The sequence below is a fragment of the Lutra lutra genome, chromosome 1 (assembly GCF_902655055.1).
Source record: "Lutra lutra chromosome 1, mLutLut1.2, whole genome shotgun sequence".
In the NCBI taxonomy this organism is placed as follows: Eukaryota; Metazoa; Chordata; class Mammalia; order Carnivora; family Mustelidae; genus Lutra; species Lutra lutra.
The window spans coordinates 11350591-11373658 of record NC_062278.1 but is presented as its reverse complement, the minus strand read 5'-3'; the positions used below and the strand labels follow the sequence as shown (position 1 = coordinate 11373658).

General features: G+C 39.8%; 1 protein-coding gene across 6 annotated transcripts in view; it reads left to right on the top strand.

The window, feature by feature from the left end:
* ITSN1 (intersectin 1) overlaps positions 1-23068 on the top strand; it is a 218185-nt gene that overhangs the window by 115687 nt on the left and 79430 nt on the right. For all 6 annotated transcript variants that reach the window (XR_007125739.1, XM_047720598.1, XM_047720608.1 and 3 more), the window contains exons 12-16: positions 1285-1547; positions 3715-3864; positions 4282-4422; positions 9887-9974; positions 10111-10250. Coding sequence is in view for 5 of the 6 variants with exons in the window: in XM_047720598.1 (XP_047576554.1) it covers positions 1285-1547; positions 3715-3864; positions 4282-4422; positions 9887-9974; positions 10111-10250 (782 nt within the window). In the remaining variant the exon portion in view is untranslated. The remainder of the gene's footprint in view (positions 1-1284; positions 1548-3714; positions 3865-4281; positions 4423-9886; positions 9975-10110; positions 10251-23068) is intronic.

The following is a 23068-nucleotide window of genomic DNA, read 5'->3' as shown; positions in this document are numbered from 1 at the left end:
AGAATCGTGTGATTCTCTGAGCCAGCCGGGCACCCCAACCTCTGCCTATTTTTAAATCAGATTATTTTTTGTTGACTTGTATGAGGTTTTTTAAAAATTTATTTTGGATATTAGCTTGCTTTCAGATACATGATTTGCAAATTTCTTGTGTTCAAAAGGTTGCCTTTTCATTTTGTTCACGGTTTCCTTCTCTGTGCACAAGCTTTATAGTTTGATGTAAACCCTGTGTGTTTGTTTTTACTTTCACTGTTACTGCCTTTGGAGTCCATTCCAAAAAGCAGTGTTCCAGGAGCACTGTCAGTGAGTTCCCTGCCTATGTTTTCTTCCAGGAGTTTTATGGTTTAGGTCTAACATTCACATCTGTAATCTGTTTTGAGCTCATTTTTGTGTCTGGTGTGAGAAGAAAGTGGTCTAGTGTCATTCTTTTGCATGTGGTAGATGTTAGCACCCTTTATTGGCGAAGACTTTTCTTTCCACATTGTATATTCATTCTTGCCTTGTTTGTTGTAAATTAATTGACCATTTAAGCATGGGCTTGTTTCTGGGCTGTCTCTTGGGAATCCATTGATCTGTATCTGCTTTTATGCCAATAATACTGTTTTGATTGCTATAGCTTTGCAGTGTAGTTTGAAATCAGGGAGCGTGGTAGCTCTAGGTTTGTTCTTCTTTCTCTCAAGACTGCTTTGGCAATTTGTGGTCCTTTGTGGTTCCATATAAATTTTAGAATTATTTTAGTTCTGTGAAAAGTGCCATTGGACTGATAGGAACTGCACTGAATTTATAGCTTGCTTTGGTTAAGTGAGGACATTTTAACAATATTAATTCTTCCAGTCCAATTCTGACTATGGAAAACGTTTCCGTTTAATCATGTCTTCAGTTTCTTTCATCAGCGTCTTACAGTTTCCATTGTGCGGGTCTTTCCCCGTCTTCAATAAATTTATTCCTAGGTATTCTTCGTGACACCACTGTAAGTGGGATTGGTTTCTTAATTTCTCCTTCTGATAGTTCATTATGAATGTCCAGAAACGCAACCAGTTTCTGTATATTGATTTTGTATCCTGCAGTTTTACTGAATTATTTGTTCTAAAAGTTTCCTGTGTCAAAAAAACAAAAGCTTGTTGGCGTCGTCGTAGGGCTCCTCCGGGAGGCACAGGCAGGGCGGGAGGCTCAGGGGGCTCTGGTTGGCGTTTGCACTACACCTCTCGGATGTGCCTGAATTTTCCTTTGAAAACAGTATGTTGCAAATCGTGACTTCTGGACGTTTTCATGTTTCTCGTTTGCAAGTAACCTTCGAAGATAAGAAGCGTGAGAATTTCGAACGTGGCAATCTGGAGCTGGAGAAGCGGAGACAGGCGCTCTTGGAGCAGCAGCGCAAGGAGCAGGAGCGCCTGGCGCAGCTGGAGCGCGCGGAGCAGGAGCGCAAAGAGCGGGAGCGCCAGGAGCAGGAGCGCAAGCGGCAGCTGGAGCTGGAGAAGCAGCTGGAAAAGCAGCGGGAACTAGAGCGTCAGAGAGAGGAGGAGAGGAGGAAAGAAATCGAGAGACGAGAGGTGAGCCGCCATGGAGCCTACAATGAGCGCATGTGTTCTTGCTCCCCTTCTTCCTTAATTAGTCACATAATCGATTAATACCGTCCAGAGCAATTTTCCTTACCCCAAAAAGAAATTTCCCATATGGCAGTTACTCCCCATCCCCCTCTCCTCCTGGCCCCCAGCAGCCACGAATTTCCTTCCTGTCTCAATGGGTTTGCTCCCGATGGACATTTCGCAGACATGGAATCACTAGGTGACTTTTGTGTCTCGTTTCCATCCAGCATGTTTTTCGGGTCCCAAGCTGTAGCAGGAGTCGGTACGTTATTCCTTCTTATGACCGAATAATACTCCATCACGTAGATGGACCCCATTATATTTATCCATTCATCAGCTGATGGCTGTTTGACTTCTTTTCGGCTTTGTCGACTGATACAAATGATGTTGCTGAGAACATTCACGGTCAAGCTTCGGATAATCCAGTCTCGTAACAAACCACTGATGTTAGTTAAGAATTTCTCAGACTTTCTTTCTCTACATTTATATGTGTATGTAGAAATATTAAAGGTTACATAGTGGAAATGTTGGGGGTTTCGTGCAATTTTTTTTAACCCCTGTAATGGGATCATACTCATGATTCTGTGCCCTTTTTTTTTTTTCCACTTTAAAAATATATGTGTAGGAAATCTTCAGTATATTTGATGGAAGACCTCATAAATTTGGGGCCATACCTGGATAGGGGCTAAGCCATTCTTTCTCTGAATTTCCAGTTTTACAATATTGCTACAGAAGCCCTGTCATGATTCTTTTGTGTGAATGAAATCTGTCTTACATATGGGAGATTTTTCTTTATGAAAACACAATACTTTGGTTTCATCTCCTGTTGTTGCTTCAGATAACTTCAGTAAGCCTTATTCAGGGAGACACACACAGATACTAATACCATTTTAATTTCCAGAATGGACAGTCTAAAAGTAGACCACTTTTCCTTTCTCAGTGTTTTGCTTTGTTTTGTATTTTTAAGACACTTCAGTGTATTTATTCAGAATTACTTAATGGTCATTTACCATGTGCCAGGCATCGATAGTCCCCAGAGTAGTTGTAGAAAAGTACTTCAGTGTCCTCAGGCCCAAAGGATGTTTGGAGGACAGGTATATGAGAAGCAGTAACAATGGGGCACCTGGGTGGCTCATTGGGTTAAAGCCTCTGCCTTAGGCTTAGGTCATGATCTCAGGGTCCTGGGATTGAGCCCCGAATTGGACTCTCTGCTCAGCAAGGAGCCTGCTTCCACCTCTCTGCCTGCCTCTCTGCCTGCTTGTGATCTCTGTGTCAAATAAATAAATAGAATCTTTAAAAAAAAAAAAAGAAGAAGAAGAAGCAGTAACCATGAACAGTGACAATGACAGGTGGGGGCACCTGGGTGGCTCAGTCGGTTAAGCATCTGCCCTAGGCCCAGGTAATGATCTCAGGGTCCTGGCGTTGAGCCCTGAGGTTGGGAGTCTGCTCTTCTCCCTCCGTCCTCTGCTCCTCCCCCTGCTCTTGCTTGCTGTCTCTCAAAAAAAAAAAAAAAAAACTTTAATAAAAAAGAAAAAAAGTGTGCCAGGTGCTCTGGACGTGTTTACCTAGCGGCCATCAGAGTCCACTTTAAAGAGAGTGGTCATTGCCGCAGAAATTATGGAAGCTTCTATGGTAAAAAGAAAATGGACGATTATGGGGGTAGGGGATCAATAAATTTTAAAACTTGAGATGAGTAGTTTCTCATTTGATAAAAGTAAGTTTTTGTTTTTGGGGGGTTATTTTTTGTTTTTGTTTTTTGTTCTAAGGGTTTTAGTGTGACTTTACTAGACTAAAGACATTTTTCAGCTCTTTATGAGTCAGTGAATGGGGAAGAACAGTTTTTTATTACTTCAGACATTCTTAAAGGCATAAATAATCGAATTCCAATGATGACATGAATCCTGCCTGTCCTCATCTAACTATAATAGCTTTTCTAAATATTCTCTTCTTGCTAGAGAAGGAATACTGTATTTATGTAAATTTGGTTTTGCTCTTTTGTAATAGAAGTTTTTGCAGTGTGTAACATTTTATCCCTAAATGAAAAGACTTCCTGGGTGTTACATTTATTAAGAGACATTGTATCATGTCAGGACGAAAAAACTACTAAGTTGTCTGTTCCTACATGCCACAGGCTGCAAAGCGAGAACTTGAAAGGCAACGACAACTTGAATGGGAACGGAATCGAAGACAAGAACTACTCAATCAAAGGAACAAAGAGCAAGAGGACATAGTTGTACTGAAAGCAAAGAAAAAGACTCTGGAATTTGAATTAGAAGCTCTAGTGAGTCAAGTTTGATTATGCTTTGGGAATACAGTTGAGCCTTGAACGGGGCTTATGGGCACAGATTCCATGCAGTCAGAACACTGTGTATAATTTTCAACTCCCCTAAAACCTAGCTGCTAGTAGCCTACTGTGGACCAGAAGCCTTACTGATAACATAAACAGTTAATTGACACGTACTTCGTATGTTACATGTATCATATACTGTATTCTTACAATAAATAAGTTAGAGGTAAGAAAATGTTAATACATTCATAAAGAAGCGAACATACATTTCAGGACTGTACTGTTGCTTATTGAAAAAAATCCAGGTTGAAGTGGACCCATGTAGTTCAGACTTGTGTTGTTCAAGGGTCATCTGTTAACCCTGAACCGTTAAAAGTGGTAAGAATAATTACTATTTTTCATTTGTTAAAGAATGATAAAAAGCATCAACTAGAAGGAAAACTTCAAGACATCCGGTGTCGACTGACCACGCAAAGGCAAGAAATTGAGAGTACAAACAAATCCAGAGAGTTGAGAATTGCTGAAATCACACACCTACAGCAACAATTACAGGTGAGAAAATACACCCATTAAATGCTTTTAGGGTTTACAAGCCCTGCTTTTCCTCTCTTTCGTTTCGCTCATTCATTCCTACAAGCATCCAGCATCTACCATGTACTAGGTGCTGGGAAGTGAAGATGAAGTAGACAGGAGTCTAAAAAGTAGGCTGTTGAGGAAACAGACTCAACACAATGTTTGCTGAGCCCTGCTGTGTGCCAGCCAGGGGCTCTCGGAGGCACTGAGGGTCCGGCAGTGAACAGGAGAGTCAAGAACTCACCTTCATGGAGCTTACCTTCTATTTGCAGGGCAGACGGACAGTACCAAAAGAAGTCAAGTGTGTCCTCTATTAGCGTATGAAAAGTGCTCCAGAGAGTGAATAGGAAAAGAGTCCTGGGAAGGAGGAGGGTAGTAGGTTTTTTTTTTAAGATTTTATTTTTAAGTAATCTTGACACCCAACATAGGCCTTGAACTCATAACCCTGAGAACAAGAGTTGCACACTCCACTGACTAAGCCAGCCAATACAGCCTGAGGGCAGTATTTTTTACTTTTTTTTAGGATTTATTTATGTATGTATGCATTCATTCATTCATTTAGGGGTGGGAACAGAGGGAAAGAATCTCATCTCAAGCAGACTCCGCACTTAGTGTGGCACCTGACGTGGGGCTCGGTCTCATGACCCTGAGATCATGACCTGAGCTGAAACCATGAGTTTTGGATGCTCAGCAGACTGAGCCCCCAGGTGCCCCATCCAGCACAGTATTTTGTATTAGGTGGTGAGGACAGGCTTCTCCGTGAGGGTCCCATCTGAGCAAAGACTTGAAAGAGAAACAGCTAAGTGGTGTGGCTGTCTGGCAGAGCAAGCTGAGGGCGGGGAGACAGCAGCGTGAGCGTTGTGACCTTGTACCCCGTGTTCAGGATGTGTTCATAGCAAGGAGACCACTGTGGTTGCAGCTGACGGGATGGATTATGTAGGACCTATGTTTCGCTCATGCAACTGGCTTTACTGGGATCGTGACAGTATAAGGAGGTGCAGTTCAGTAGTCTAGGGGCAGTACCAGGGTCGGACAGATAGTGCATAGTGGGGAACGTAATGAAATGCCATACGCAGTTCTACTTTCATTTTATTATGTATCCAGTGGTGACCACCACGTTGCCATAATATCACCTGGCTTAGTTTCACTTGTTGAGCTGGAAAGGGGTGGGGGAGGCATCAGATTCATGTAGGTACCATTCCTGCATGTGGCTGAGCATTTTTGAAGTTTGTGATTTTTCTCAGCCTGTTGATGTGGAGATTAGTCCATATTTCTGAGCAAATCAGTAGTTTGTTCCTTTTTATCACGGAGTAGTATTTTCCCTATTTAGCTGTTCACCTGTTGATTGACATTTAGGTTCTTTCCAGTTGGGGACTTTTGTGTATAAGACTACAGTGAGTATTTATTTAATTACAAGTCTTGATGTGGAAATATGTTTTCTTTCTGTTGGTTTAATTTTAGGAGTGCCATTAATGTGTCATATAAATATATGGTTAACCGTATAGGGAACGGTCAGACTGCTCCCAGGTGGTCGTACCATTTTACACTCTCCCCAGCAGTGTGTGAGTGCTTCAGTACCGTGTGAATAGAAGTGGTAAGAGGCTTGGTTTTAAGGGGGAACCAATCAATTTCTGACCATTAAGTATGATGTGAGCTATAGATTTTTTTTAGATGCACTTTATCCCGTTAGGGATTTTTCTCCTGTTCCTTTTTTGCTGAAGGTTTTTTAAACCATGAATGGGTGTTGAGTTGGGTCATAATTTTCTTTTTCTGTATCTACTGAGATATTTACATGTTTTTCTCTTTATTTTGTTCATATGGTGATTTATGTTGATTGAAATTTTGAATGTTAAGCCAACCTTCCATTCCTGAGATAAGCCATACTTGGTCATGGTGTGTTACCATTTAAAAAAATAATTACTTGATTCAGTATGCTATTATTAAATATCTTTTTTTTTTAAGATTTTATTTATTTATTTGACAGACAGAGATCACAAGTAGGCAGAGAGGCAGTCAGAGAGAGAAGGAAGCAGGCTCCCCGCTGAGCAGAGAGGCCGATGTGGGGCTCGATCCCAGGACCCTGGGATCATGACCCGAGCTGAAGGCAGAGGCTTTAACCCACTGAGCCACCCAGGTGCCCCTAAATATCTTTTAATTTAAATTCTTGAAAGATACTGGTTTATAGTTTTCTTGTAATGTCCTTATCATGTTTTGGTATCAGGGTAATAAACAAGAAGATAGTTGGAGAGTATTCCTTCCTCCTCCATTTTCTAAAAATGTTTGTGTTGAAATGGTGTTTTTCCTTTAAATTTTCATTAGTCAGTGAAGCCATCTGGGCCTGAAGTTTTTTTTGTGGTAGGATTTTAATAGCAAAATGTAGTTAATAGATATAGGGGTGTTCAGATTTTCTATTCCTTTTTGAGTCTGATGATTTGTATCTTTCAGTGAATTTTTTCTTTTCATCTAAATTGTCAAATTTATTTGTATAGAGTTGTTTACAATATTCTGTTAATTCTTTGCAAGTCTGTAGTATCTGTAGTGATGTCACTTCTTTTATTCCTGATCATGGGAATTTGTATCTTCTTTTACCCTTCAACTTTTCCTCCTCTTTCCCTTCCTCTCCTTTCCCCTCCTCCTCTTCTCCATCAATTCTACCTAGAAGTTTATTGATTTCATTGATTTTATTTATTTTTTTTTTAAAGATTTTATTTATTTATTTGACAGAGATCACAAGTAGGCAGAGAGGCAGGCAGAGAGAGAGGGGGAAGCAGGCTCTCTGCTGAGCAGAGAGCCTGATGTGGGGCTCGATCCCAGGATCCCAAGATCATGACCTGAGCGAAGGCAGAGGCTTTAACCCACTGAGCCACTCAGGCGCCCCTTGATTTTATTTTTTAAATAAGCTTTTGGTTGTATTGATTTTTATCTATGGTATATCTGTTTTGTATTTCATTCATACTCTTTATTATTTCCTTCCATCTACTTATTTTGGGTTTAATTTGCTTTTTCTTAGCTTCATAAAAAGGAAGCTTAGATTATTGAATATGGACCTTTTTTCATTTCTGATATAAACGTTTTATTAAGGTATATATTTCCTTCTAAGCATTGTCATAGCCATATTACCCAACTTTTTAATGTGTTTTCATATCCATTCAGTTCAAAATCATTTTCTTGGTCATTTCTTCTTTGATGGATTATTTAGAATTATGCTAGTTAGTTTCCAAATATTTTGTTTGTTTTCCAGATATCTTGCTGATTTCTGATTTATTATGTGATAAGCTGTGAGCATACTCTGTATGATTTCAATTCTTTTTAATCTTTTTAAGTTTACTGAGATGTATTTTATGGCTTAGTATATGATTGTGTTGGTGAATATTTTATGTGCACTTGTAAAGAATATGTACTCTGTTATAGTTGGGCGGAGTGCCTCATAAACATTAATCAGAGCAAATTGATTCGTGGTGTTTTTTGTATTTTCTGTGTCCTTCCTGATTTTGTGACCTCTTCTAGCTGCTGCGAGAGGATATTGAAGACCCTATCATTATAAATTTTTCCTTTTTCCTTCGAGTTCTGTCAGTTATTGCTTCCTGTACTTTGAAGTCCTAATCAATTTGAGATATTAAGATAATGACTTACACTGTAAATAGTATCAGATGTTCACTGCTAGAAATTGTTCGAACATACTAAAAAGTGCGTGTACATTTTAAAACAATATTGTTCTCTACGGTAACTTTTTATATGTCTTTCATTAACTATGAGAAATTTCATAAAATATTCTCTTGGAAAATTTAAGAATGAAGGCCATGTGTTTATTTATTATCCCACTGAATGCCCTGTGACCAAACACATTTTTTATTATATTTGACTGACACTAGTATGTTCACTTATTGACAATAAAATACAAATTAGGGTTCCTGAAAAAGTAGTGAAGTGAAAAATAATACATGGTTTGAAGACGGCCAGGTATATCATAGGCCATGAGATACTGGTTCCCTTCCTTACTGTTACTCGCGGATGAGTCAGGTAGCCCTTCCTCTTGGTTTATGACATATTTTAGAAATTTGGGTTGACATTTAAGAGTGATGTTTATATAAGTTAAATAGTCTCAGTGATCTGAGCAAGGTTTTATCTTGATGTGTCATTGTCTTGGTATAGGAAGGAAACTTTGGGATTGGGTAAGAGATCTTTCCTAAATATGTAAATTAATGAGAGGGGAGAATAGGAGGAGCTCAGCTGGCTGGGCCTTTTGGGGGAAACGATGTGAATTGTGTATTCTGTTTTGTCCAGATTGGGGGGAAACAAGTGTGGATTATTCATAAGAGAAGATGCTTCCAGATCCTCTCTGTTGAGCTAATTCTCTCTCCAACTCAGAATTGTGGTACACAAAGATTTATTGCATACGAGCCAGTCTGTACCTAAGGATGGTTGTTCCAAAAAAAGACTGCTTCTTGGTCTCTGATGAAAATTTTCAATTAAGGCATTTTTATTTTCTCAAACCAAAAACCAGTGCATAGAGATTTTTTTTTCAAGTTTTTACTTAAATTCCATTTAGTTAATGTACAACGCTTATTAAGTTTCAGCTGTAGTATATAGTGATTCATCACTTACGTACGATGCCCAGTGCTCATCACGGGTGCCTCCTTCGTGAGACTTTGTTTTTTCTTCATCAAGGTAAAAATGAAAGTCAAGTATTCGTTCTTCTGTGCTGGAAAGGCTTGTCATTTTACCGAAACGTGTAGGAACTATATGGGATGATCTCAGCTTAATTTGTATTAAGCAAATACAGTGCTTGACAGGTCATCCATGAAAACTTCAAATAGCCTTTCATGGTGTGGGTGAGCTTTTTTCTTATATCAGTTAAAATGGTTGGTTCAGGACTTTTATGTACCTTTTTAAAATGATAGGTCCATCCTCAATGGTGGAAAACATACATGGCAGCCAAGCTTCTACCATGAGAAATCTCTTCTTTCTATTTCCGTCTTCAGCTGTATGGGTGAACCTTAACTCAGCTCTACTAAGTATCAAAGTTCAGAGTAGAGTAGTTCCTATTCAAACTACTCTGTCAGTTCACAAACAGTCGCTGCATTTACACTGGATCCCAATGCAAGGGAGAGATCGATACTTTCAGTTTTCTCTGCTGAGTTGTACTTAAAGTACATTTTTGAAAGCTTCTAAATAGGCAGTAAGTCAATAAAATTTAAGAAATCTCAAGAGAGCTCTAACTGTCTTAACTTTACTTCAGTGAAAAGCATTTGGCACGTAGTTCGTTGCTTGGCAAAATGCAAGAGCTGCCCTGACTGTGATTCAGGGCGGTTTCTAATGTAGGGTTTGGGATGAGATTAGAAGAGTCTTTGAGGGACGAGAAAACGGACTTGTCTGCCTGGAGGTGGAATGTCCACGTAGTTTTCCCCGTCAGTTCATTGTTGTCTTCCTCCTTCTCTCCTAGGAGGCTCAGCAAATGCTCGGAAGACTTATTCCAGAAAAACAGATACTCAATGACCAACTCAAGCAAGTTCAGCAGAACAGTTTGCACAGTAGGTGTTTGCTTTTTAAAGTCGGCCTTCTCCTTTTCTACTGGCGTGACGTTCCTTCGGTGAAATGAGAACATTAGAAACCATTTTCCTCATTGCCAGTTTGCTTTTCTTATCTTGCAATGTTTTTCCAAAATAGGAGATTCACTTCTGACACTCAAAAGAGCGTTAGAAGTAAAAGAACTCGCTCTCCAGCAGCTACGAGACCAACTGGATGAAGTTGAGAAAGAAACAAGATCAAAACTACAGGAGATTGATATTTTCAATAATCAGCTGAAGGTAACTGTTCTCTGTGTCCCTACGTATATGTTCTACCCTTTAATTTTTCTAACTGGCAAGATGATGAGTTGGTACTCGATTCCAGAGAGAAAAATTTATGATGCTGGTTTGTCAGCCTTCCGGCAAACCTGCATACTTAAAGATGAGTGTTATACAATCCAAAATGCACTTTCTCCTAAACATATAAAGATGAATTTGGCATCTGTAAATGACAGCTGAGTGGCCCCCACACGACATCTGTCTTTAACCGGGATTATGTTTTTCTACATCTCCATCCCTTCGTCTGTTGACAACTCCATCAAGTTGGAAGTCCAAAAGCAAGGCTCCAAAAGAGTCTTTAGCATTCTTGAAGACTGCTAAAAAGGGATTGTTTTCTCTTTTTTTTTTTTAAACTAAGAATTTTTCTGCCACTTCTTACCTTCAAGATTGTCCTTGAAGGTAAATCTTTATTTTGTAACCTCTCATTTTAAAGTTGAATGGAGTAATTTGCTTTTGTTTACTGTTGAATGGAGTAATTGCTTTTGTCTCTGTGGCAAAAGTGGTATGCGGTTTTGTCACATTTACATGGTAAAATTCCAGAAAATGCCAGAGCTCTTAGGAACGTGGAAGTGGTTGTGACAGCCTTCTTTGGATTTGGTGCCTTTGATTTAATTTGGAACTTTATCATCTTACAACCATTAATTCTTATCTTATAACAAAACCAGAATGCAAGCACTTACTGTCCTACCAACAATGAGCACATATACTATAGATTTAAGTAGATACTGGAATTTTTAATCAATCATGTTCTTTTTTTTTTTTTCCCAGAGTTTGTTTATTTATTTGACAGACAGAGATCACAAGTAGGCAAAGAAGCAGGCAGAGAGAGGGGGGAGGCAGGCTCCCTGCTGAGCAGAGAACCTGATGCGGGGCTGGATCCCAGCACCCTGAGATCATGACCTGACCCGAAGGCAGAGGCTTAACCCACTGAGCCACCCAGACGCCCCATAATCAATCTTCTTCTTAAAAGAAATGGAGTTCCCACTGTTTTTCAAACACTCAGTTTTGTTTTCCATCTCAAAATATTTTATAATTAACTCTGGCTAATTTTGCGTTTGGCACTGGAAAAAGGAAAACTCTTTTATTATTAAAAATAGGAAAAAAATTAGAAAGCGTATTTGTGATATTTAGTTGGCCTTTGAATTGAAATTCTAGGCCAAATTGTTCAGACCTTTGAGTTTGTGGTATATTTGCTTCCCTTGCCCGCCATAGAGTAATAGGTAATGAAATTTTCTCCGCTGTACAACGCCAGGCAAGTGCTCTTAGGGGACATATTATTTGATCCAACTTAGCGTTTATCTTTGCTTTTATTCTTACACAGAATCTGTGTGTGTGTGTGGTGTATGTACGTTCCACACTTATACGTATATGGTGGTATGAGATACGTAAGTATGGAAAGTAGAGCTTCTCTGTCTTGAGAATAAACACAGTAAAAATGCCCACATGAATCCTCACTGTGACTTGTCACTATTTCAGGCAAAAAGAATATGATCACAGTGCTTTTTAATAGTCTCTTGGAGCACAAACGGTTAAACATTTGGGTCTCTTCTGAACCCAGGCATTAGTCCAGATTTCTGCCTTATTCTTAAGATTCCTTTTTCTTGCAAAATGACTCCCAAAGCAAAGTTCATGTATTAGAGGATGACGCTGCAGTGGGTGATTTTTTTTTTTCCCCCCAAATGCCCTAGCCTGTTTATGGAGTGTTTTGGCCTATTGGAACACCATTGCCATTGCCGAAGAGAACACCTGCCGAGGTGGCCTCAGTCCCTCTTACTGTGTGTCATTGACGATGCTGGCTTGACTTAGAGCAGCTGACACAAAGGCTGGCATCAGCCTTTCCTGCCACTCTCTTCCTTTCCCCAGATATACTCATTCTGAAATAAGAACAGTGCTGTCTTCCATTTTTATTTTGTTTTTTTTTTCCATTATTCACTTCAAGTTTAATGTAGAGTGTGAAAAAGGATGAGCCAGTGTAGCTTTATTATTTTATTTAACAACTCATGTGGAGGCCTTAACAAATACATTTTATTGCCTTACAATTACTTTTTCTAGTATTCCTCTCCTGTCTGGTGAAACCAAAACAGAAACAGTTAAATTGAAGCATCAAAAGATTTATAATGTGATCGAGACAACCCTAGAGGCTGATTTTAGATATAGTCTCCTGAGTATGACCCGCCTCCTTTTCCTTGTTGTAGTGATGTTGGAAAATAGGAATAATTTTCCCCCTGACTTTAGAGCACGTGTTCATCAGTAGCTATCATCATTGTACGATGATGACAGACCAGGAGAGCCAGAGTTCCAACCCCTGGGGTTTCCTTGGTGCCTCTCGTGGTCTAGCAGTGCCTTTACAGCATTCATGCTAATGATGCAAAAATTACTTCTGCCTTGCTGGGAGTGAAACTTTGGCGATCATCCAGTCATCTCATGCATCTTATCTGATGGTGTGGATTCGCTACATCCAAAACCTCCCCTCTCAGAAGGAAACCAGCTGGAGATATAGAAGAAAATGTAGGACTTAACAGTTTTATTTTATATTCACATAGCTTGTTCTCCTAGAGAAAGTTTTATTCAGTCATTATCGGCTGGTATGGTGACACTGGAGAGTGCCTTATGGCATGCAGAATATAAACTTAGTTGAGCGGAGTGTTAAACCTGTCTTCAGTGGCTGACTCCCCAAATGAGGATTCCAGGGAACAAAAATCAATTTCCATATTTCTCTGGTAGACAACTGCTTGCAATAAATTACTCGCTTCTTTTGATGCAAACTTGAAGTCGTGTGTAGTCCCTAACTTAGAAGGTCCCGTAGGCACTCGGCTTTTGCCCGGTTTCTGAGGTATAAAACCATGATCAGGATGTCTTAAATATATTTAGTTTCTTCTTTTTTTTTTTTTTTTAAGATTTTATTAATTTATTTGACAGAGATGACAAGTAGGCAGAGAGGCAGGCAGAGAGAGAGGAAGGGAAGCAGGCTCCCTGCTGAGCAGAGAGTCCGATGCGGGACTCGATCCCAGAACCCCGAGATCATGACCTGAGCTGAAGGCAGAGGCTTTAACCTACTGAGCCACCCAAGTGCCCCTCTTTTTTTTTTTTTTTTTAAAGATTTTATTTATTTATTTGAGAGAAAGAGAATGAGAGAGAGAGAGCATGAGAGGGGAGAGGTTAGCAGGAGCAGCAGACTCCCTGCCAAGCAGGGAGCCTAATGTGGGACTTGATCCCGTGACTCCAGGATCACAACCTGAGCCGGAGGCAGTCAGTTAGGCAACTGAGCCACCCAGGAGCCCTGTATTCAGTTTCTTAAACACAGAAGAGTTTAGAGAGTAGGTATGTTTTATCACTGCCCCCCCCCTTTTTTTAAACATACTGATTCAGTCTTTTCTACCAAGTTCAGATTCATTCTTCTTTTAGGAGTCTCTGCTTTCTCTTCACTTGAGGTAGAATCACATTCCTGCTTCCTCACCCAAGACCAGGTAACCAATGATGGAAATGCTCAAGTCATTAATTCAAGGGGGAAAAAGATTACTTTTGCAGTCAGGTTAGCCAGTGTATGTTTCATCTAGGTAGCAACATACTGAAAACATAAAGCATGTTTACAATTATAGTCATGATTTTAAACAGCTCCAGATTCAGAGATACGAAACAAAAGGTCTCTAGAGTCATCTTCCTGATCTCATAGAAATCGAGGGCTCCTTCTTTCCTTTCAGACAAAGCTGTTTTTCCATTATTTTTATAGACAGTTACCTAATAGATGTGATATTTATGTATTTGATAAATAATCCCAAGATGCAACTGTCTTTCATTTTCTAATTTATCACCCCAAACCAAGAATTACTTGAGAAGAAAAGCAGAGGAATTCCAGTGTAGCAAATAGACTGTGCTTTTTCAAGGTCATAGGAAAGGGCTTGGGTGGGGGGGGCAGTGGGGAGGGCGGGGGGTAAGAAATGGTAGCACACTGAGATATTGACTATTTTGTGCTAGAAATCCCCTGATTGGCATCCTTTGTATTTCTTCTGCCTTTTATATGAACAGTAAATTTCAGCTTTCTGATGATCAGATGAAAGATTTGACCAGGGATTTAATCATGAATAATGGATTTTGTTTGTAATTATTGCTAATGCGAATTAGTACTTAGTTTTACTTCGTTGGATCCTATTTGTTTACCATACTTATTCTGCTTTTAAAATGTACTCTGTATGCAACAAATATTTGCTCATACTAAGGAATCACTAGTTCTCTCATTCATTTTCTAGAAACATCAATTTAAACATTTTCTATGAACTTCTCCTTTTACTTAATTTTACATGAAAATCAAAAACTCTTAATATATATTTTTTAAAGATTTTATTTATTCATTTGACAGAGAGAGAGACAGCGAGAGAGGGAGCACAAGCAGGGGGAGTGGCAGAGGGAGAAGCAGACTTCCCGCTGAGCAGGGAGCCCGATGCGAGGCTCGATCCCAGGACCCTGAGATCATGACCTGAGCCGAAGGCAGAGGCTTAACCCACTGAGCCACCCAGGCGCCCCAGAAACACTTAATATTTTTTGAAGAAGCTGTGTGCCTTAGAGACATTCCTGTCATTGTTTTTCTTACATACGGTGCCTTACCTATAGGTATAAAATTGTGGTTCTAGCAAATGTCAAATAACGTTACCAATAGGGACTTTTCAGATAGAAGCACTTGACTTCTCCTTGCCCTTAGCAATGTTAAGAGTCGCTTGTACCAGTTTTCTTTGACACGGACAGCCTAATATTCCATATTTTCGTATCTTAGCTATGGTACAGGGCGGCAACATATTGTACAGCTTATCGTTTTCAAGGCGTTAAGTGTGTGCCACATAAGACACTCAGCACTCAGAGAGGCAAGACGGTGTGTTTCATGTTGAAAAGCTTGAGTCCGTGCTGGTTCCTGTCTAGTCATTGTGTGCTAGGCAACAAGTCCTAATGTGAATGACGTTTACATTAGAGCATTTCTTTCTTCCAGTCAGTGTCAATGGAGGAGGCCATATTGCCGGGCCTGGCCCTTCTCCTGGGCTGCGTCATCCCCTTAAACTCCTTTCTGAAGGTGCCCATGCCCTTCTTGGGCAATGCACCTCCTTCTCAGATGAAGAGAAATGAACTCTCTCCAGCTCTGTGCTCATTTCCCCCACACAGTCGAGTGCTCTGTGTCTAAGAGAGTTTCCCATGAGCTCGAAGCCTTCTTTGTCAAAGTCAATAATTAGTTACTATAAATCGTGGAGTATAAATCGTGTCCTCTTGACAAATTGTGTGTGTGGTGGAAGCCCTCAGCTACAAGCTAGATAAGGTACTGTAAACTGTGGTCTTGTGTTTATAGCAAGTATTTTAATAGGTCATTGGATTGGCCACTTGGCCGCGAAATTTTGAAAGACAGCACTCAACGTGATTTTGATTTTGTGTGCATGTTTCCATCAAATGGGAGTCAGTATTATAGTCAGTAATACTATTCTAAAAATGGACAGTATTTTATTTCTTAGCAAAATTGAGTATTTCAGACTAACTCAGAATTACGCATTGTATTTTTTAAATATACTTGGGAAAATCCAGGCTTCTTAGACACAAGAGGCTGTTAAGAGAGAGAACTTCTGCCCATATGATACCTGTCTGAAAAAATGTTCCTAAGAACTGAATTGATGTTAAATGAGAATGCCAGTTATAGTAAATAAGGGGTTTTGGTTTAACTGAGGCTTTTATACTCTTGGTTTCAGACACTTGCTTTCACGGCAGCCTCATTCATTATAAAGGCAGTGAAGGGCAAAATGTTTAGCAACCAGGGAAAAAGAGAAAAGAGCTGGAGAACAAACTGTAGAACAGAATGAGAAGTCAGGAAAAAAAAAATGCAAGTAAGGGAAATAATGAAGGAAAGAAACAGATCCAGAAAGAGGAGGTACAGAGACAGCAAGAGAAATCAGCGTAAACGCAAATAAAATAACATTGTTTTTTTATATTAGTCGAATAATGTTTGGCTGTTTGATGCTTTGCTGTCTGCTTTTGTTCATGCTTAAATTTTCTTTTTACCTGTGTGATCCTTATGAAAAGACCTGTTCAGCACAGAAAGTAATAAAACTCTCTCAGTCAATGTACTTGTGATTGTGGAAACTTTATGCAGATTCCTTGAATAAAGGAAAAAATCAGAACATGCCCGAGCCTCAAAAGAATTAACAGGTGTTATATATACCAGACTCTGGGCTGTACCCATAGGCTTGGTTGGTTGGTTGGCTTCTTTTATAGCGGGGGTTTTCCTTTTGAGGTCTTGAAAAAAATATTTAACAAAAGGTCATTTGGGGAAGGGAAAAAAAGCAGAATTCAATCTTTTGAAAAAACATTTTTTTTTATTGTCTTGTTTAGCCAGAGCCTTTGACCGTTTTATGGTTTAGAATAACCTATATTTAAAATAATGGGTTATTGATTTATAAGATGAAACTGAGACATTTTGGGAAAACTCAGATTTTCAGGGCAAAACAGAGTCCGTTTTCTTGGTAACAGCAGGGTAGATACCAAAGCCTCTTGGGAGATGTGGGTAAAGATTCTTAATTAGCTCTACCTACAGAGAGGGCAGGATTTTCTAGCTCTTCTCCCTCTTCTGTCCACCTGTCTTCTCACCCTTTCACACACACACACACACACACACACACACACACACACACAAATGCACACACACGCCCCAGCGCATTCATCTCTGGCTGTCACATAGCACTTACAATAGATTGACTACCACTCATTCCGTGGGGAACTGGAATTCCTGTTTGGTTGAATAATGACTTCAGATTTAGAATAGTTTTTAAATATGTTTTTAAACATTAATATACCCGTCTCAGAATTTAACTGATCAATATATATATATTTTGTAATCTGCCCATTTTAATGCATCAAGAACAAATACATTTTATAATTTTGTGATGAATGGACCATCAGTTTACTTTGATTTGGGTACAATTTCTGTGTTTTGCAATAGCTACTTTTCAGATTTTTCCATGCTGGTACAACTTTCCCTGTCCTCACTGGGTTTGTTGATTGGCTTTTTTTTTTTAATGGCTTTTAGTCTGTCTCATAACCATTTCCTTAAAACTATATTTTTAGGGACGCCTGGGTGGCTCAGTTGGTTAGGCGGCTGCCTTCGGCTCAGGTCATGATCCCAGCATCCTGGGATCGAGTCCCACATCGGGCTCCTTGCTCGGCAGGGAGCCTGCTTCTCCCTCTGCCTTTGCCTGCCACTCTGTCTGCCTGTGCTTGCTCTCTCCCTCTCTCTCTCTGACAAATTTAAAAAAAAAAATCTTTAAAACTATATTTTTAAACTCAAAAAGCTTTTTAAAAATTCTGATACTGTGTGCTATATATAATCTCCCTGGGTGAGAAATAAAGTGACATATATTTATATAAAAGCATTTCTGCTTTTGACTTCTGTAGGTATTAGGTTGAGCTAAAACAAACACTTGAAATTTTTGATGCCGGCATCTAGATCAGTTTCCTAGTTCCATTTCATATTAATAGAATGAAGATTTTTATAAGCATAAGAGATGTGTCCTAAACAGCTTTATTTTGATCTAAAATGTTGAGCTCATGAATTTCAAGTAATTAACATATGTTTATTTGGTCTCACGTTTCCAAGAAACAGCCTGAGGTAAAAGCAAGAAGCAGAATAATCCTTCAAAATAATTTAATGACCAAATCAGCAATAAATGTCCATGAACTGCTATCCTTTCCAGGTCACTATTGCTAGTTAATGTTTTTGTCTCTTCACAAGCATTTATATAAAGTAATGTTTACGAAAAGGCATCCCATACGTATCGTTCTGCTAGATACTTCTCTGTATTCCCAGTAACACCACTTCACATAATACACTTATTTTTGAGTGTTTCTGAGTCCAAATAAAGGATTAATGGAGTTTTTAAGTCAAGGGATTCTGCGCCCCTTGCGTAGCAATAAAACAACTGTCATTAGGAAGTTTGAACGCAAGCCATGTTTCTCAGGGCAAAGAAGGAGTTGAATCTTCTGGAGTATTCAATTTGTCCAGCATATTGCTTTTGAAATACTTTGGCTGTACGCCATAGGATGTCCAAAGATGTTTTATGGTACAAATATCTTAATTCTTTAGGGGAAATGAGTGATTTTTTCCCCCCTGAGTTGAAGGAAGAAAGTTTAAAAAAAAAAAAAGCAAGCTTATTTTCATTTATCTTTGCTAATACATAATGGAATCTTATTTGCCAGCTATCTTCCTACTGTGGTTCCTAATCTGAGTTAGATCAAAGACCCTTTCAGAATCCATTAAAATCTCTGAGCCTTCTCTGCAGGAAAAATGGCTGTATACCCCAGTTTTCATGCTGTCTCATAGTGTTCCCAGAGCCAAAGCTTGTTCGTAGACCCGGCTGAAGAAACCGTTACATCTTAGAATTTTAGAGCTAATATTGGTAATAAAGGTCTTATCTCTTTAATTTACATACACTACACATTCTATAGTTTTATTTTTCTTATGTATTTGTAATACATAGCTGAAACTTCTTTGATGCATGTTTAATTACTTCTTCTTGATTAAGAAAGGCATTATACTCTCTTAAGAGGTAATAACAAATTATCATGCACTGTGCCTATGTAAAACATCTCATACCCTTGAATAGAACTCACAGAAGAAAAATCAAAATTACTAAATGAATATCCAAGCAATAAGTGTGATTGTCATAGGGTTATTGATTTTAGAAAAAATTAATTTTAGGAAGAGCCACAAGGGAGGTCATGAATTTTGGTTCTCAGTAATTTCTTATTTTTCTGTTTTTATCTTTGTTAGAATAGAGAAGTAACTGTGATAAGACTTAATAGGACGCACAGGGTCACCTCGATGAGGTTGACCACCAGGAAAAGGTGTTAAAATTCATGTCGTGAGGTTTTTCATGGTTTCTTCTCCCAGTGGTTTTGTCGTTTCCTAAATAGATAACTTAATGATACCAGATTTATTTGTCACCTTAGAAATGTTTCCCTGAAGGCATTAAAAGGGTACTCTTAGGGGTGCCTGGGTGGCTCAGTGGGTTAAAGCCTCTGCCTTCAACTCAGGTCATGATCCCAGGATCCTGGGATCAAGCCCCAAATGGGGCTCTCTGCTTGGCAGGGAGCTGCATCCTCCTCTCTCTCTCTGCCTGCCTCCGCCTACTTGTGACCTCTCTCTGTGTCAAATAAGTAAAAATTTTTTAAAAAGGGCACTTTTATTTTATTTTTTTAAAGATTTTATTTATTTATTTGACAGAGAGAGATCACAGGTAGATGGAGAGGCAGGCAGAGAGAGAGAGAGAGGGAAGCAGGCACCCCGCTGAGCAGAGAGCCTGATGCGGGACTCGATCCCAGGACCCTGAGATCGTGACCTGAGCCGAAGGCAGCGGCTTAATCCACTGAGCCACCCAGGCGCCCCTAAAAGGGCACTTTTAAATAACTGACTGCACTCGAGTATCTTAAACAGTAGTGTTAAAAGGGAAGGACAGAGCCGTACAAAGCCCTCTGTCCCCCACACGAAGGGACTGTACCCCACAAGGCCCATGTCATGCTCAGAAATCTTCCTTCATTCTGTAGATTGCCCTCCTAGAAGTTCAACTTTTAGAAAAAAGTTGTCAAGCTTCGGAATCGTGAATTTTCTGCTTTGTCTTAAGCTCCCAAGTCCAAGGAGAGAGAGGAAGACCTGGGGTGCCTGCCTCTTGGCCGCGTCTCGATCGTGCAGGGCTATGCTCAGCAGTACTTGAATTGGGTGAAGGGAACAATAGAAAAACTTTGCCGTCTTCACTTCTAGATCATGAGATGCCAGGGCCTTCTGTTACCTTATCTGACATCTGTGACTTTATGCTCCTGCCCACTCCAGTTCCTGGGAGGCACTCGAAGCTGCAGCACACATATGAACAGTTCAGGGATGGGCTCAGCCTGGCCTGTCAGTGAGGCTGGCCTCCAAAATAAATGCGGTTTTAAAATTGCAGAATATCTTCCTTCTTGGATATTTGATAAATTTAAAAATTGGTTTAAAAAACTGTCTTATTAATAACATGATTTTCTTCCTGTAGCTTCTTTAAATTCACTTCCTATTGCTTTTTATTTTATTGTGCCTCCTAAGACATTCCTAGCTTTACTGCTGTCTGTCTTGACTTTGTATCTGGTAATTAATGATCTGTAAGTTAACATTCAATCACTAGAGGCCTGTATAGGAAGGAAATATGCATTGTAATTGTTTGGTAAAGTGGAAAACCACTTTTCTTAGGTGCATTGGTACATCACGGGCAGTGTTCATTCCAGTTGCTGTTGTTAAATACTTTGAATATCACTCTGACTAGAGATACATTTTTCCTGGGTAAAGTAATAGCTTTTCTCTTTTAATACATAATCAGGCTCCTGAAAACCAAACTCAAAGGTTCTTCTTCCCCTGCCATTTCTTACTCCTTTGTATTTAATTTCAGCTCAGTTATTTTGCTTACTAGTTATGCCTTTTTGGTTTATTCCTATAAGAAGACTAAAACCCTGAATATAAGAGACACTGAAATAAATAAGGACTAATTTTTTTACGTGATCAACAGTGTCGAAAAATTAAACGGATCTTAAAGCAGAAAGAAGACCCAGGGGTCATCCACTCTGATTCAGCTGTTGGCCCATGTCGGGGACCTGAGATCAGAATCCAGGTTTCTTTTTTTCCCAGTTCAGTACTTTTGATTGTTGTCTATTGTCGTAAATTATTCTTTCTGAACCTATTTAAGAATTTTATGCAACCAAAGGTGAAATTCTATTTTTTATTTATTTATTTATTTATTTATTTATTTATTTATTTATTTATTTTTAAGGTGAAATTTTAAAGTAAGAAGAAAAGGAAACATTTCAGTCACTTTTCCCCCTTCCTTTTAAAAGGTCTCAGCCACTGGGCTAATGATGGGGCAGGCCATCGCTATCTCTGCAGGACCTAACTTTTGGGTCCCTCTCTTAGGACTGTAGAGATAGATAGATAGATTGATTGATTTTTTAAAGATTTTATTTATTTATTTGACAGAGAGAGATCACAAGTAGGCAGAGCAGCAGGCAGAGAGAGAGGGGAAACAGGCGCCCAGCTGAGCAGGGAGCCCAATGCAGGACCCGATCACAGGACCCTGAGATCATGACCTGAGCCAAAGGCAGAGGCTTAACCCACTGAGCCACCCAGACGCCCCTGTAGAGACTGATTTAATGTCACCCTCTGCAGTTTTCCTTTTCACGTAGATCTATTAACTGAGCCAAGAGTACAGATTACTCTAAAAATCAGAAGTGGCCCCTTTTTTCCTTTGTCTCTAAAATATCAAATCCAAGCCACATGCCCAGGGCACCCGCCTAGGGCACAGTGCACCACTGTGGACCCTACAGAGTTGTTTCTTTCTGCTGCATCCTGCCTAGGTAGTCCCAGTCTTATCTGCTGATTCCCCACCAAAGTCCCTTCCTTCCTTCCTTCCCTGCCTTTCCAGGGCCTACTGACCTCCAGTGATTCCCCTGTCCCCCCTCAGTACGATCTCCCCCTAACTTTCTGATCTCCAGACACTTTTTCTTATATCTCACTGCTTCCTTTTAGGACTTCTCAAAGTCACTTCTGGTTTATAAAATACGCATCCATGTGCTCGCTCTTCATCCTGAGAACAGGGCTTCTGGGTGGCTCAGTGGGTTAAGCTGCTGCCTTCGGCTAAGTCATGATCTCGGGGTCCTGAGATTGAGCACCACGTCGGGCTCTCTGCTCAGCTCTCTCTAGACAGTGCTCTGCCTTTGTTCCATCTCTGAATGAACCTAAAGGGAGGAGTTCAAGGCAGGAGGAAACCTGCCCATTTGGACTTGACCAGTGAACAAGAAGAAGAAGACAGGGTGGTCTTAACTTTAGTTCTTATATCTCACCAAAGGGACCCCAGGGTGCGGGGGACCAGCCTTAGTTACCCAGATGAAGAAGTCAACTGGAAATGCATCCTTGGCTGTACTGGATACTGACTCATCTGATTTATTGTTGACATAAGCAAGAGGAGTCTTGGCGACTGAATCTGTTAGTGACCATTGGGTTCCTGTATGGAATCGAGGGTTCCCCCTCAACAGGCATTTCTTTATTCTTCACACATTAGGGTGTTTAAACTTCTGACTTGAGTACTTTAAATATCATAAAACGCATTTTGTTTCAGTAGTTAGCTAAGGAAATCTCCGTTTTTCCTGGGGACTGATACCAAATGAGGAAGTTGGGTCCAACACGGTGACCATCATGTTATCGCATTTGTTTTCAGCCTGACTGATGGGTTAGTTTGGAGGAAGTCGACAGCTTCATACTTGGATTTAGCAAGAGAAGATGCTCTGGAAAGGTGTGATGTGGTGGGGACAGTCAGGGTTGTGGAGCAGAGGGATGTCCATTTGGTCTAAGGCTGCCTATCATAAGAAGGGGAGGTTTTAATGGAGGTGGTGTGTGTGTTTTCCAAGCCAGCAGAGGCTGGTGTTGATTCGTTATCAGAAGTACCTCAGGGTTTTTTTTATTGATGATCATCACCATACCTTAAAACTGGTTAAGTCCATGTCTGTTGCCAAGACTTGAACAACGTAGCTTCTCTAATACCCGTCACTAGCAAGTTCCTTCCAAAGCATGTAATGGAAAATGGTGTAATGTTTTATGATTCACTAAAACACAATCTGGAACAGTTCTTGGAGATCAGTCATGTCAAAATGTAGACTGATTTAAGTTTTCCAAGTTAACATTTTTCAAATCTGTGATGTTCGTCTCCTAAATGGCTAGACTTCCCCACTATGAAAATGCTGCA